The sequence below is a fragment of the Lathyrus oleraceus genome, chromosome 1 (assembly GCF_024323335.1).
Source record: "Lathyrus oleraceus cultivar Zhongwan6 chromosome 1, CAAS_Psat_ZW6_1.0, whole genome shotgun sequence".
Classification (NCBI taxonomy): Eukaryota; Viridiplantae; Streptophyta; class Magnoliopsida; order Fabales; family Fabaceae; genus Lathyrus; species Lathyrus oleraceus.
Window position 1 is genome coordinate 149,585,495 of NC_066579.1, and position 15,779 is coordinate 149,601,273.

Here is a 15,779-nt window from a genome sequence, read left to right on the forward strand (position 1 = left end):
GAACCATCATGAATATGGTTAGAAGTATGTTGAAAGACAAGTATCTACCCAAAGAATTATGGGGAGGAATTGTGTCAACTGCAACATACATATTGAACATATGTCTGACGAAAAGGCTAGAAGGAATCACGTCAGAAGAATGTTGGTCTGGTGTCAAGCCTAGCTTGAGTCATCTGAAGGTATTTGGATTATAGAACATAGACATGTGTCTGATCAATTGAGAATAAAGTTTCATGACAAGTCGAGTCAGATGATCCTAATAGGATATCATTCGACTAGAGGTTACAAGTTGTTCGACCGAGTGAACAAGCAAGTAGTGATCAGCAGGGACGTAATCATAGATGGGCTTAAGGAATGAGATTGGACTGAAAATGTAAAGAAGGATTAAGTGAGAATCTTATGTGAAGAACCAACAAGTGAAGCCGAAAGAGAAGTTCGACAGGAAGAAGTCATAGGTCAAGCAAACACAAACAGACCTCAAAGAACAAGACATATGCCGGTAAAGTTGCAAGAATGTGTGATTACATCAGGCAAGACTTGTGGCGAAAGGATTTCTTCAAAAAGAAGGAATCGACTTCGACGAAGCTTTTGCACCTGTCGCTAGGATCGAAACAATCAAGTTGGTTGTTGGTCTAGCAAACATGGACAATTGGCACATGTGTCATATAGATGTGAAATGTACATTCCTAAATGGCCCCTTAGATGAAGAATTTTATGTTGCACAACCAGTTGGATTTGTGAAACGTGGCGAAGAAAACAAGGTATACATGTTGCATAAAACCCTGTATGGACTTAAGCAGGCTCCAAGAGCTTGGAACAAGAAGATAGATAGATTTCTAAGGGAGAAGGAATTTGTGAAGTACACAACTGAGCATGGAGTGTATGTAAGAAGAAGCAATAGTGAATTGCTTATACTATGTCTCTATGTTGATGACCTGTTGATAACAGGAATTTGCAAGAAGGGGATCGAAGATTTCAAACATGGCCTAAGTGAGGAGTTTGAAATGTCATACTTGGAAAATCTCTCATATTTCCTTAGCATTGAATTCTAGAAGAGTAGTAGAGGCTTGATGATGCACCAAAGAAGATATGTGGGCGAAATACTCAAGAGATTCGAGATGCAAGATTGCAACCCGACTTTGTCTCCAGCTGAGCCCAGAATACAACTGTCGAAAGACACAGATAAAGATGATGTTGATCCAACACAATACAGAAGACTCATTGGATCACTTTGATACATTTGTCACGCAAGGCCTGATCTAGCATACAGTGTGGGTATGGTAAGCAGATTCATGCAGAAGTCAAATGTATTACACCTAGCAGCGACGAAGAGGGTACTAAGATATTTAAAAGGAACTTTTGACTATGGCATTTTGTTTCCTGAAGCTGATGAAGGAAAAGAATGCAAGTTAGTGGGCTACACCGACTCAAGTTGGTGTAGTGATGTTGAGGATAGAAAATTAACAGCTGACTATATGTTTATGTTAGGTGGTGCACTAGTTGTTTGGAGTTCAAGAAAGGAACCAGTGTGACACTATCATCATGTGAAGCAGAATACATAGTTGCTTCTCTTTGTGCATGTCAAGCAACGTGGATGGTGAATCTGGTCGAAGAGATTAAAAGGAAGAATCATGGAGCAATTACCATGAAGATTGACAGCATGTCTGCTATCAATATGGCGAAGAATCCGATAGTGCGTTGATGAAGCAAGCACATCGAAATGAGGTTCCACTATCTTCGAGAGCAAGTGACAGAAGCGAAGCTGAACTTGGAACACTACATAACTGAGAATCAGATTGCAGATATCATGACAAAGAAGGTGTTGATGAATATTGCGCTTGAAAATTCAAAGCGTGTGAATTTCACACTAATCTTTAGGTTCAATTCTCCCCTACCAATTATTATATATCGAATGAAATAAGGATTAACAGCGAATTCCCTTTAGGATACTTTGAATACCTTAATGTGAATTACACAAACACACACAAAAAAATATTTCTTACACTTCACTCATGCATTAATGAAATAAAAGATGATTTTAGAATAATTATAATGGTGAAAAATAAATGTGTAAAATTCTATTTGTCCTTTCTAATTTCCAATTCTGCATTTACATATTTACAGAGAAATTTAGATCACTTGATAAAGAGAAACATCTTTTAGATTCAATTCTGCATTTCCAACGAATATATTCTTTCAGCATTCAAATATATTCATTACAAAATATTTTTTAAGAAATTAAAATATTTATTAAATAAGAAATTAAAATATTTATTAAATAAGAAATTAAAATATTTATTAAATAAGAAACCAAAATAAAATTGCATTCAAATATATTCGTAACAAAATATTTTTTAAGAAATTAAAATATTTATTAAATAAGAAGCCAAAATAAAATTTTAAATTAAGTTAAATGAGCTCGGATTCTGCATCTCCAAGTACATCTAATTCTTACCCTATGTATTTCTTAAACTTAGTCATATATAGTACCCTATATGTATTTCTTAAACTTAAGTCATATATTTCTCAAACACATTCATATTCAGTAGCACTTCAATGGTGTTTGAAATTTGTCACGGACATGACAACTCAATGTACATCACATTCATTCCCCAATGAAACGCTTTTTATTTTTCTACCAATGCATAAGGCACCGCCTATTCCCTGTTTGGAAATTGAAACTAGTGTTGAAACTCATGTTTACACTTTCCAGAATTCCAAAAACTAAAAAATTTACAATTACATTAACAATACATTAGAATAAGAGAAACTAGAGCTAAGAGATTGACAGGCACTATATTAATATACTTTTTATCTTTAATAATAATTCAAGGTTAAAGAATTTGATCAAACACAAGCAAACGTCCCAAACACCGATACTAAAGAATTATGTTGCTCGAAAAAACATTTATAAGATTTTGCAATCGATTGATCAGAATACTCAAATACCCAAATAGTTGTTTCTGAAGTCTACATAAATTTGTGTCTAACATTGTCTTAATAAACAAAAACAAGCAAACAGAAAACAAATACATGTTTGTTTGAAAGTGACAAAAATCAACGTCATGATACAACTCTATTGATCTCCAGGCAGTGACTTGATGATATCAGAATCACCTGTAAAACAAAAGCATAATAAATCAAAAACTGAAAAACAACATTAATTTCTTGTGCTTGAATGATATCTAAAGAATAATACGATACCAGGATCAACAATGCTGAGACAGCACACTCTGTAGTACTTTCCACAAGCAGTGCCAAGATCCACGTTGTCTATAAGAAGCAAGAAAACATTGTTAAGGGATTTGAATAGAAGATAATTGATTTATACAAGACAGCAGCAACAAAGACTTCAAAGATACCAATCAAATCCATGTAAAAATGGCATTATAGAAATATCAAATTTATAATGCATTAGCACTATTGCATAGAAGAATTGTAACAATCCTCTATTTTCTGCTATCCACAATTGACACTGATGCAAATCACAATATCATCTATAATCTATTAAGACTGTTTTGTTAAACAATAATCTAGCAAGGCTATCACAAATGAAACAACTATGAAATATAACCATGAGGCCATTTGATCAATATACAAGCAATACCAAATTACTAATGCTGCTTATGGACAACCAATTCAAAAGTATAACAAATTGATGTTAAAGCTACTAAAGCTAGCTTCAAACATAAACAATGATCATGTAAAGAACAACACAAAACAGGCGAAAAGAAAAATGCTAAACAGTAAGTTAGCCAGTCCAATGCAACATTACTACTAGTTTCAAACTATTGAACAAACACATTCCATATGTTTGTTCTTCATTTAGTGTTAATCAGTAAAATTTCAAAATGACACATAGTGATGAGATAGAGGACTTACTTCCATTATAGTGATGAACTCCAACCTTCGCCAACATAGCATAGTACTCAATTTCAGACTTTCTCAATGGTGGGCAATTGTTAGCAATGATAATCAACTTCCCTGCAAACAATCAAAGAATGTTAACAACTGGCAAAATCCACATCCACAATGATAATCAACAGATTAAGTTAAGCACTCATTAATCAACACACAAACAAAATCCACAAGCACATTAGTTATAAACAGAACATGATAGAATACTTTAAGTCTAATAGCTGCAATTAAATTTCAATCTCTACTATACAGTACAAAATACTATGTCACCACATAACACTTTCAAGTTTAATTGTGAACAAACCATATTTTCCAACCAAACACACACCAATTCCCAAGGTTCGCAAAAATGGCCATGACAAACATATCGGCACGTGCCAATATCAATACCGTTATTCACTATCTTTATGTTATAGAACAAATTGTAGTTAATTCACACCGTAACAACTACAATCAGTGTAGCACATGTATCAACCAAAATCGTGAAACCCAAAACAGTACAACAGCTATTTCCATATAACAGTAAACAAAAATCAACTTTACAATCAGATTTCACAGCCTAAACACTTCGTTCTCATTCTATTCAAATCTAAAGAAAACAGTAAAAAAAAATTCCTCTCATCAATTCAGGAAAAAAATGCTTTTTATATAAAAAAACAAATTCAACAAACAACCTATCAATTCAATGCCGCTGAAGAAGCAAACCAAGTAATAATTAGATCAGATCGATACAAAAAATTCTAAAGTATAAAAAACTTACCTTTGGAGCTCCTGAGAGATTTGAGAACAGTTTTATAACCCAATGTGTACTTCCCACTCTTCATCACAAGAGCGAGTCTGTTGTTGATAGACTCATGGGTCTTCTTCTGCAAGATCAAGATCAAACAGCACAATCAAAATCACAATTTTAAATAGACACAGTTAACTGAAAAAGAAGTAACATGATAATGACACAGAATCAATACGGTTTTCTTTGCGGCCACCATTGTTGCGTCGAAGATTAAACTAAATTCAACCAGAAACCCTAGACGACTGAAAACCAGAACGTGGTGAAAGTATATTTAGGGTTTTGAGAATTTATTTGTTTCTGGGGTTGTGTCTATTAATTGGGCTTTTTGGGGGCGCTATAATTCACAATAGAGGCTAATAGGGGAAAAAAAGTAAATTGCTTAACGCACTCTTGAATTGCTTCCCCACCTCGTGAAAAGTAAAAGATATTCTTAGAATTGGGAAATATACTCATGCACACGTAATTTATTTGTTTTTGAGACATGTTTCAGTTTTACGAATAAGAAAAAATGATGGATTTAGATATAAAAACACTTGATTATAAATATGCTCCCATAATTTTAAACTATTTTCTCACATTTATAATAACACTTTTTGTTTTGGGTCATCCAAAGACATACAACGGTGTGTCCAATTACGAATGCTAAATATATAGTTCCACTAAATTGGATGGATGATCAAGTGAAACTTCAGCAGAAAATCGAGCATCTGATCTTAATCTCTCTAGCATCATATGTCGCTATATTTGATCGAACGACTCCATGTCTCACATGTCGGGTTAAATAGAGACGATTTCAACCATCTGTCATATCTAAACTCTATCATGTGCCACTTACACGTATTATCTCACTTTCACTCTTAAAATACATCTCTCAGAGTTCACTAAGTTGGTCGTTTAATTATTAACCTTGGAGATCCTCCTTGTTCCGCCATATTTGAAGTTCTCATTGTCGCACCATAAGAGTTCATTCTCAAAGCACCTTCGTTTCCTCCTTCCTCCATGAAACAATGGCATCGTTTGAGGTAATTAACTTCTATTTATCATGTATTTTCACATCGAATTCATTTCATTCATATAATTATGAAAGCCATGTCTCATGAATAAGAATATCGTGCGACTAGTGATGATGGTCTCTGATCTAGCTACCAGAGTCACCTCTTATACATCTACTTCAAGATCGCCAACAAACCTTGTCGTTTTCCCCATTGACGGGGGACCATCCAGCAAAAAGTAGCTAAACAAGAAAACTTTGGGTGAGAATTCCTTAAGATCGCTGAGAGAAAAATGGAAACTGGAAAAGGAAGCATTCATCATATGGTTCTAAGACATTGAGAAGTTGAAGGGGAACCCTGATATGATGTTTGTATTAGTGGCGATAGTCATTATAGCTAATCAAACAGTTTCCAGAATACTTATCAAATATGGAATTTTGTGCGACATTTTATACTCCAACACCTATTTGAAAATAAAGCAAAAAAGATATGGCATGTGAATGTATAAGCCAGCAAGCATTCAATGACTTTGTCACTCACCCAAGTGGTACCAAAGAATTTCTCATTTCCTTTGGAAATGAAGGTATCCTAAGCTAGTGAATGTATGATTCTTTGTGACCCCTTGCAAAATTGTTTTCAATGTCATCCTAATAAGACATTTCCTCGCAACGTTGGATGTGGTGGCGTCTGTGAAGACATGACTTCTCAGATGTTTTGATGACGACAAACTTCGCCCCAAAGCTAAAGACTGATTAACAAAAAGGATTGATCAAGATTCAAGCTCGTGAATGAAGTTTCCAACCTATGATCAAGTCTTGATGAAACGCATGAAGAATCGTTTTTCAAATGGATAAGGTAACACTTGAACTCTAGATAGTTATACAAGTGTTCAAATCATGTTTCATTCATGCCATAATCATTGAAAGTATTTTTATGCATCAAACAACTCATAACACTTCACTCTTTTAACTATTTTTCAAATTTGTGACAGAGTAACCGATTATCCACTTTAGAGTAACCGATTACTCTGTGTTATTTTCAAATATTTTTTGAACGTTGGAACCAAGTAATCGATTATCCTCTTTGGGGTAACCGATTACTCTGAGAAAATTTCAAATATTTTTAAACGTTGAATGCAAGTAACCGATTACCCAATTTAAGGTAACTGATTACCATTGATCCAGAGGCAAAAATAAATCATCTCTTCATGGAAACTTGTCTATTTTCTTTACCATGAACCATGGCAACCTTTGGATTATTGCACTCATTTGAGGAGGTGTTTAGACATTATATAAACATCATTTTTCAGATTTCAAAATCACCTCCTTGCAAAATTTCAAATCATTTACACACATTCTCTCAAACTTTCTAAGTGTTCATCCAAAAAAAATTAAGAGTGAAACCTTGCATAAACTTTCATTTTCAGCATCATAGTTTCATTTCATACAAAGAACACTTGTATAATTATTGTGAGAATTGAGTGTTACAAAGGAGAAGATCAATTGATTAATTGATATACTTCAAATTCCAACTACTTTCATCTTCTATAAACATTCCGAATTATATTCTTTGATTACAACTTATTTTTAGGATTGTTAAGAATAAGTTTGTAAGGTGTTATCCTTGTTATCCGGTGTGTGGATACAAGAGGTTCATTTGTGAGAAATTGAGTCTCGATTGGACTTTAAACATTGTAAATCCAAGAGGATTGTTCTTGGTGTGTTAAAATTAGATAGAAAGACCTTAAGGTGTCTTGTCTAGGAATCTAACATTATAGTGAAATTCTCTTTCGTGTTGAAAGGGGAATGGAGTACTCTCAATCTGTGAGGGGAACCACTATACATCATGGTGTTCTTTACTTTCCGCACTTTACCGCTTTTCATCACATAAGCAACTCAAGAAAGTAAAAGTCATAAACCGTCAAAAATATGGAAAATACTCTAAGTGCCTTATTCACCCCCCCCCCCCCCCCAAGGCACTCCTTAAACTTACAATTGGCATCAGAGCAGGTTATAGGTAACCTGTTCCTAAAAGATCTGCATGGCTTCCGCAAGCACGAATCCGGTTTTTAAAGACGGTGAAAGTAGTAACAAACCACCACTATTCTCTGGAGAATATTTCGATTTTTGGAAGATCCGTATGAAGGCACATCTAGAAGCCCAAGGAGAAGGCATACGGGAAGTCGTTGAAGATGGTCCACATAATCCTATGAGTGTGGTCAATGGTATTGGTACTCCAAAGATAAAGAGTTCGTATGATGAAGATGATAAGAAAAAAATCTTAAATGAAAAGAAAGCAATAAACATTCTTAAAAGTGCTTTAAGCATGGATGAGTTCTTTCGCATATCTCAATGCAAGACGGCGAAAGAAATATGGGACACCTTAGTGGAGACACATGAAGGCACCGCCGAAGTAAAGAGATCAAGGTTGAATATATTAAGTCAAGAATATGAGATGTTTAGAATGTTGCCCGGAGAATCCATCGTGGCGCTACAAAAGAGATTTGTTCACTTGATAAACCACTTGATTGCTCTCAGAAAAACATTTACAAATGACGATCTCAATCTTAAAGTACTAAGATCATTGACTTGAGAATGGCAACCGAAGGTGACGACTATCTCCGAAAAGAAAAGTCTTTCAACAATGACGTCTGCATCACTCTTTGGCAAACTTCAAGAACATGAGTTAGAACTTGGTAGGCTTGAGAAACATGAAAATCAAGAAAAGAAATCTAAAGGGATTGCCTTGAAGGTAGACTCAAAAGAAGATAAAGATGATGACGCATTGGAGGAAGATGAGAATTTCATGCTCCTTGTTAAAAGGCTCGGTAAGTTCTTTAACAAAAATGATAAATCCTTTAACGCTAAAAAGAATAGACATTTCAGGAAAAAGGAGGCCACCACATCTACGCAAGATGTAACATGCTACGAATATGGAAAGCAAGGCCACATAAAGCCGGAATGTCCTAAACTTTTGAAGAAAGGCGGATTCAAGAGCAAGAAAGAGTTCAAGAACAAAAAGGCGTATCTTGCATGGGAGGACAATGAAATTAGTTCTTCATCCGGATCGGATAGCGAGGAATGTGCAAACTTGGCGCTAATGGCTTCACATCATTCCGATGATGAAGAAGAGGTTAGTAATAATTGTTCTCTTTTTGATGATGATGCACAAGATGGAATTAATGAGTTGTTGAATGAATGCAAAATTCTTTATAAAACTATATCATCTCAAAAGAAACAAATTTCTTCCTTGGAAGAAAAGATTGAAAGTTTTGAAAACGAAAAACAAAAGATGATTAGTGAAAAGAAGAATTTTGTATGTCCAGAGTGTGAGTCTCTCTCGTTCCAAATTGTCCAACTTAAAAGAGTCCTTGAAAGGTATGAAAAAGGACAAATTGGTTTGGAAGGGGTTCTTAGCCAACAAAGGTACTCAAATGACAAAAGTGGACTTGGTTACTCCAAATTTTCTAAATCAAGTACAAGTAAAACTATCTTTGTAAGGCCTAAGGATCAACCTCCAAAAGAAAGAGTCAACACACCAAAAGTTGTGCATCAACATCCTAAAAAAAAAAGTTTACAAAGAAAAAGTCTTTTGTTCCTAGATATAAAAGCAATTTTAAACCAACCTGTTTTTGTTGTGGTATTATTGGCCATACACCTAATGCTTGCTACATTAGAAACTTTAGTGTAGCAAAAGGGAATTATGTTTGGGGTGAGAAAGGTACTAATTATAAAGGACCCAAAGCAATTTGGGTACCTAACAAAACTTAACTTTGTTTTGTAGGTATGCTTGAAGGCCACAACAAATATTTGGTATTTGGATAGTGGGTGCTCCAAGCATATGATCGGTGATGTGCACAAATTTTCAGATCTAAAGCTTAAAGCCAAGGGTTATGTTACTTATGGAGATAACAACAAAGGAAGAATTCTTGGCATAGGCAAAGTAGGTGCACCAAATTTCATATCCATCGAAGATGTGCTATATGTCGAATAACTAAAGCACAATCTCTTAAGCATAAGCCAACTTTGTGACAAAGGATTCAAAATAAGGTTCACAAAATATGAATGTTTAATTGAAGATGAAGTCACACAAGAGGTAATGCTTATAGGTAAGCGAATTAATAATATTTTTATGATTTCCCTTGACGATGTTTCTTTGAAGATTAAGTGTCTTGTGGCAAATAACAACGACTCATGGTTATGGCATAAGAGATTTGCTCACATTCACATGGAGCACTTGAATAAGTTAGTAAAACATGATCTTGTCATTGGATTGCCAAAGATAAAATTCATCAAAGATAGACTTTACAACGCATGTCAAAAGGGGAAGCAAACTAAATCAACTTTCACATCCAAAAATGTGGTGTCCACTTCTAGGCCACTACAATTGTTACATATGGACTTATTTGGTCCATCAAAAACAAGAAGCTTCGGAGGTAACTTATATGCTTTAGTTATTGTTGATGATTATTCTAGATATACTTGGACATTCTTTTTAGTGCAGAAAAGTGATGCATTCAAAGCATTCAAGAAGTATGCAAAGCAAATTCAAAATGAGAAATCATTAACAATTGCCTCCATAAGAAGCGATCATGGTGGAGAATTCCAGAATACCTCTTTTGAAGATTTTTGTGAAGATCAAGGAATATTTCACAACTTCTCGGCTCCAAGGACTCCTCAATAAAATGGAGTAGTTGAAAGAAAGAATAGGTCATTGGTGGAACTTGCAAGAACAATGCTTAGCGACTCAAATCTTCCTAAGTATTTTTCGGCGGATGCGGTTAGCACGGCATGTTTTGTAAGTAATAGAGTTAACATAAGACCTATCCTAAAGAAGACTCCATATGAACTCTTCAAAGGAAGGAAATCCAACATTTCTTTCTTTCACATCTTTGGATGCAAGTGCTTTGTCCTAAACAATGACAAAGACAACCTTGGTAAGTTCGACGAAAAATCAGATGAAAGTATTTTTCTTAGTTATTCTCTTACAAGTAAAGCATATAGAATATATAATAAAAGAACTTTAAATATAGAAGAATCCATGCATGTTAAGTTTGACGAATCTAACCCCTCGAAAGAGGAAATTGTTGTTTGTGATGATGATGATGATTTTGTAGAAATTCCTAAAGAAGATACTTCAAACAAGAATCAAGAAGCACCGATTCAACAAGAGTCAAATAAAAATGATCTACCTAAGGAATGGAGGACTCATAAAGATCATCCTATTGACAAAGTAATTGGTGACTGTCGTACCCCAAAATTTGCCCATTAATCTTGCAAAACATTTCTCGAGGTACTCCGATTTATTCTACAAGGTACTGACCTTAAAGGGACAAAAGCCCAACTCACAACAGGCCCAATCCAGAAAATGGCCCAAACTGGCCTGCTCGCTAGGCGAGCAAACCCTTCGCCTAGCGAACCCTTCGTTATGACGCTCGCCCCAGCGAAGCACTAGGTCCAGAAAAAGCCCACACTAGCTGGCTCGCTAGGCGAGCAACTCCTTCGCCTAGCGAAGCTTGCGAACATCAGAATTTTTGGGCTTCATTCTGAGCCCATTAGGTCATAACAAGAACATTATAAATAGCTAAGCTTCAGTCACGAAAAGGGAGAGAACGAAACGGAGAAAGGAGAGCCCTAGCAAGCAAACCCTGATACTCACTGGAGACGAACCCTGAAGGAACTCGGCGGCACCAAGGTCTACCTCTGCCCAATTCAATCCGATTTGCCGATTCGAAGTCGCAATTCAGTTGCCAACAGGTTTACCTTGCTATTATTACCTTATGTTCTTAATCTACATATGGCTTCATGATTAGATTTATGAAAATAGCTTAAGTTTGGCATGTGAACTTTAATATGTATCTGAATACCTTAAATGATTAACCATATAATTGCGGTAATGAAAGCCATAAGGCATAAAATTGGTTGAAAATATACTGATATCAAAACCAGAATCCGCAGCCGCTCGCTAGCACATCGCTAAGCGAGCATGCAGCGAGCATTCGCTAAGCCTTCGCTAAGCCTTCGCTAGGCGAGGCAGGGGCGAACGGGACAGTAGCCGACTTTTCTGTTCTGATTTTTTACTCATGTTTTGTCATGCATCATTTATCCGACCTTATTTACTGTTGTGATCTTTTTTTTTTCCCTTGTGGTGTAATCCTCGATTACACCCTGATTTGGTGTTCTGACATATTTTGTTGAGTTTTGTAAAGGTTCACGTGCCTCAGGAAAGGATTGCTTGTTAGGTATCCCCCTTTATTTGTGGGGTACCCTTATGGAGATTCACCCTGAATTACTCAATTGATTTTAATGTATTAATTTTATGGCGAAGATCCACCCTAAATTGCTTAATTGATCTTAATGTATTAATTTTAATGTGGGGATTCCTCCTAATTACCTAACTGATTGTAAAATGCGGCCTATGAATATGTGATCTTGGACCTCTCTTTGTTACCCTACGACTACGGTATTACGGTCATGTTCCGCGAATGTGGGGATACACTTAGCAAAGACCCTCTGGTTAAATCATCATGTCCCTACAAAATAAATTATAGTCCCTCCGATGTTGCCTTCTTCGAATATACGATTTTGTCCCTCGATGACCCTTCGGTGTAGCCTACGGTTAAATGATGATAGTCCCTTCGAATGCTAAGGTATCCTTACAACTGTTGCCTTCAATGACCAATCGATGACCCTACGATGTCCCTTTTACATCCAAAGGATAAAACTACTTACTTCTCAATAGTAAGGACAGTTTTACCCTCATAAGGATTGGAAATGCCCATGAAGACCCTAGGAAGGTATAACTCTTAATTGCTGGCTCACAACCTAAAATATTTTTCGCACCTCACACTTTTCAAAACCTCCATAGAAAATCACCACTTGGCATACATTCGTACTAGAATCATTGTCAAGTTATATTTTTCTAAATAACTTCCAAAACTAAACGAGATAACCACTTTGTATACATTCATACGAGAATCATTACAAAGTTAAATTCTCTTTTTCAAAACATTTTCTAAACAATTCACGAACACTTTTTCAGACAAGAAAAATAATATAAGTGATCAAGCAATTAAGAGCCCATGGATAACCATGGATACAAAGGGTGCTAACACCTTCCCTTTGTATAATGTACCTCCCGAACCCAAAATCTAAATTAAGGTCTTTCCTGTTCTTTTCCACCTTTCCTTATTGGATAAAAGAAAAGTCGGTGGTGACTCTTGCTATCCGCGACATTGCGATTAAAAGCAAAACACCCCAAGTCAGTTCACCGTATGACAGAACTGGCGACTCTGCTGGGGATCTTTAAAAAGAGAGGTTACCTTAAAAACAAGATCACTTACTTAAATTGTCTGATTTACTTTTAAGGGATTGCTTGGGTATGTTACGCTTGAGTGAAAGATCCTACACCCGGATCTAGTGTACCTTAGGTAAGTAGCAATAGATCATCGCGACTATCCGGCGTATACCGGAATGGTTAAAATGATGGCTACGGTTAATGTGACACTTTGGACGTCCTGATGTCCCTCATGTTTACTTGAGGAAAAATTTGGCTTCCGCGTGGTGTCATCCAAGCATTAACCAGACCTTTAGAACCCTAATTGACTCATCCTAGCCATTAGAAAGTAGTGAGATAACTGGCTTCGGTTCCGACTGAGGTTGGTTGAGACTCGATACTACACTCTATGAGATTGGACTTTAGGGAAGCTTCGGTCAACCACTTGGGGTTGCACTGAAGTGGACTTAAAGGAAGGTCAATGATTGGAGATCCTTCTAGAACCCGGTTACTATTCTAGGACAGGTTGAACCAACCAAACTTCAGTGGGGAGGGTACTTACCTATGGAACTCATGCAAGCCTCAAAACTTAGGAATGATTGTTGTGTGACTTGCTTGTGCGTGTTATTTACCTAACATCATAACATCATAACATCATGACATCATAACATCATTTCAAGGACTTAGGGATTTAACTTTGCTCTGCAACAGGGCTATGGCTTCCAGGAGGACTATCCGGATCAATCTTGTAGCGATCTCTCCTCAACTCAAGGATTTAGTGTCAGAACTTTCTGATCAGACTCAGTTCATCAAGAAACATGGTTCTCTCCTCAATTTAGTTACCGCCGGTTTCAAAGAAGATATGATGAGAGTTCTATTCCAGTTCTTCGATCCTAAACATCATTGCTTCACCTTCCCAGATTATCAGTTGGTACCCACATTAGAAGAATTTTCCAGGCTGCTTGGGATACCTATCCTTGATCAAACACCTTTCAGTGGTTTAGAAAAAATTCCGAAGTCTGAAGAGGTTGCCGCGGCTTTACACATGACAAAGTCCGATATTGAAACCAATTGGGTAACAAGAAGTGGAGTTAAGGGTTTACTTGCCAAGTTTCTGATAAATAAGGCCCGAGAATTCTTAAAGGTTATGAATGTCCATGCTTTCGAAGATGTTCTAACATTACTAATCTATGGTTTGGTGCTATTCCCTAATCCAGACCAATTCATAGACGTGAATGCTATTAATATATTCCTCACCCATAACCCTGTGCCTACCTTGCTTGGAGACATTTTGCATTCCCTTCACACCCGTACTATGAAAAGGCAAAGGACTCTCATGTGCTGCATACCTTTATTGTCTAGGTGGTTTATTTCGCACCTTCCTCAATTAGTCTTGAAGAATGATCAAAATCTGAAATGGTCTCAAAGGATAATGGCACTCTCCCATTCAGACATCCGTTGGTGTTCTAATCTCAGAGAAAATGTTATCCTCATCGACCGTTGCGGAGAATTCCCTAATGTACCACTCATGGGGATAAGAGGAGGCATCACTTATAATCCTGCCTTGGCCTTACGTCAGTTTGGTTGTGCTCGAAGAGATGGTCCACATGAAATGATTATTCAAGGAACAGTGTTTGACTATGACAATGATTCTCAAGGTCTCCGTCAAAGGTTTGTACGAGCTTGGGGCATGGTGAAAAGAAGCACTTTAGGACAGAAAAATTCTATTCCTATGGAGCCTTATCTCAGATGGGTACGCGCAAGAGCTCGTGAACTTGTCATGCCAGATCTTGCAGTCAGGCCATTGATTGTTGAACCAGGAGTTGAAGGAGGTGCTTCTCAGATCATTCCTTATCCAGATATGCCTACCGATCTGGAGGAATTGAAGAGATCCTGGACCCAGTTGAGAGAGGAAAGGGATACTTTCGAAGCTCAGTTCAATGCAGAAAAGAAGAAAGTACTAGAGCTCACCAGCCAGCTTAATGACGAACGAAGACTCAATGCGTATCTTCGCCCAAAAAGAAGCCGCCCCTGGGAGACTTAAGCTTTCATTGTATTTTTATTATTATTTTTTGTAATGAACATTGATTAAGAAATTAGTAATAAAAGTTCCTATCTTTTGGGTATTTCACGCAAAGTTAAATTCCAAAAGTCCTTGAAAACATTTCATACATTGCATAGCATAACATAACATTGCATAACAGGTATCCTAAAAAGATCAATATTCTCACGATCTCCCTTCCAAACAGAAAAATGGCTCTCGAACAAACTGTCAAAGATCTCCAGGCTCAGAATGCTCAATTCCAGGAGATGATGCTGAGCTTATCCAAGGGGCAGGAAGAATTGAAAGCTCTCTTGCTCGAGAAGAAGAAAGACCAGAAACCTGTGGGTTACATTAACCTAGGAAGAAGGCTTAAAAGACAGGCCGCGAGAGTCAAGTTTGGAATTCCGAATGGTCCAGAAGAGGAGACGGAAAATAATTCAGGAGAGGAAGATGTTGATCTCTTCAACGCTGGGGACGATGAGGAAGATTATGAGGATGAACAGTACTCTCCAAAAGGTGACAAGTACAAGTTGCTGGAAGAACGTATGCTAGCTATGGAGGGTCAGAAGGCGCCCGGTCTGGATTTCGAAAGCTTGGGACTGGTCTCTGATGTGGTCATTCCCCGCAAATTCAAGATCCCCACTTTCACTAAGTACGATGGTGCATCCTGTCCTCAGATGCATCTGAGGGCTTATGTGAGAAAGATTCAGCCGCATACCACTGACAGGAAGCTATGGATCCATTTCTTCCAAGAGAGTCT

General features: G+C 36.8%; 1 protein-coding gene across 1 annotated transcript; it reads right to left on the bottom strand.

Moving 5' to 3' along the window:
- Positions 1-2,928: 2,928 nt before the first annotated feature.
- On the bottom strand, positions 2,929-5,100 carry LOC127123140 (60S ribosomal protein L30). The gene is made up of 5 exons (XM_051053391.1): positions 4,884-5,100; positions 4,679-4,784; positions 3,883-3,984; positions 3,205-3,273; positions 2,929-3,117 (listed from the first exon to the last, which is right to left on the bottom strand). The coding sequence occupies exons 1-5, from the start codon at positions 4,902-4,904 to the stop codon at positions 3,077-3,079; spliced, it is 339 nt and encodes a 112-aa protein (XP_050909348.1). The 5' UTR covers positions 4,905-5,100; the 3' UTR covers positions 2,929-3,076.
- Positions 5,101-15,779: the final 10,679 nt, after the last annotated feature.

What these genes read in the sequence shown, in the direction of transcription:
- LOC127123140 (XM_051053391.1), bottom strand. Translation starts at nt 4,904, where the DNA reads ATGGTGGCCGCAAAGAAAACC. An exon ending in TGGTGGCCGCAAAGAAAACC is followed by an intron (nt 4,785 to 4,883) that starts GTATTGATTCTG and finishes TTGATCTTGCAG; the next exon opens with AAGAAGACCCATGAGTCTAT. An exon ending in TCTCAGCATTGTTGATCCTG is followed by an intron (nt 3,118 to 3,204) that starts GTATCGTATTAT and finishes TTTGTTTTACAG; the next exon opens with GTGATTCTGATATCATCAAG.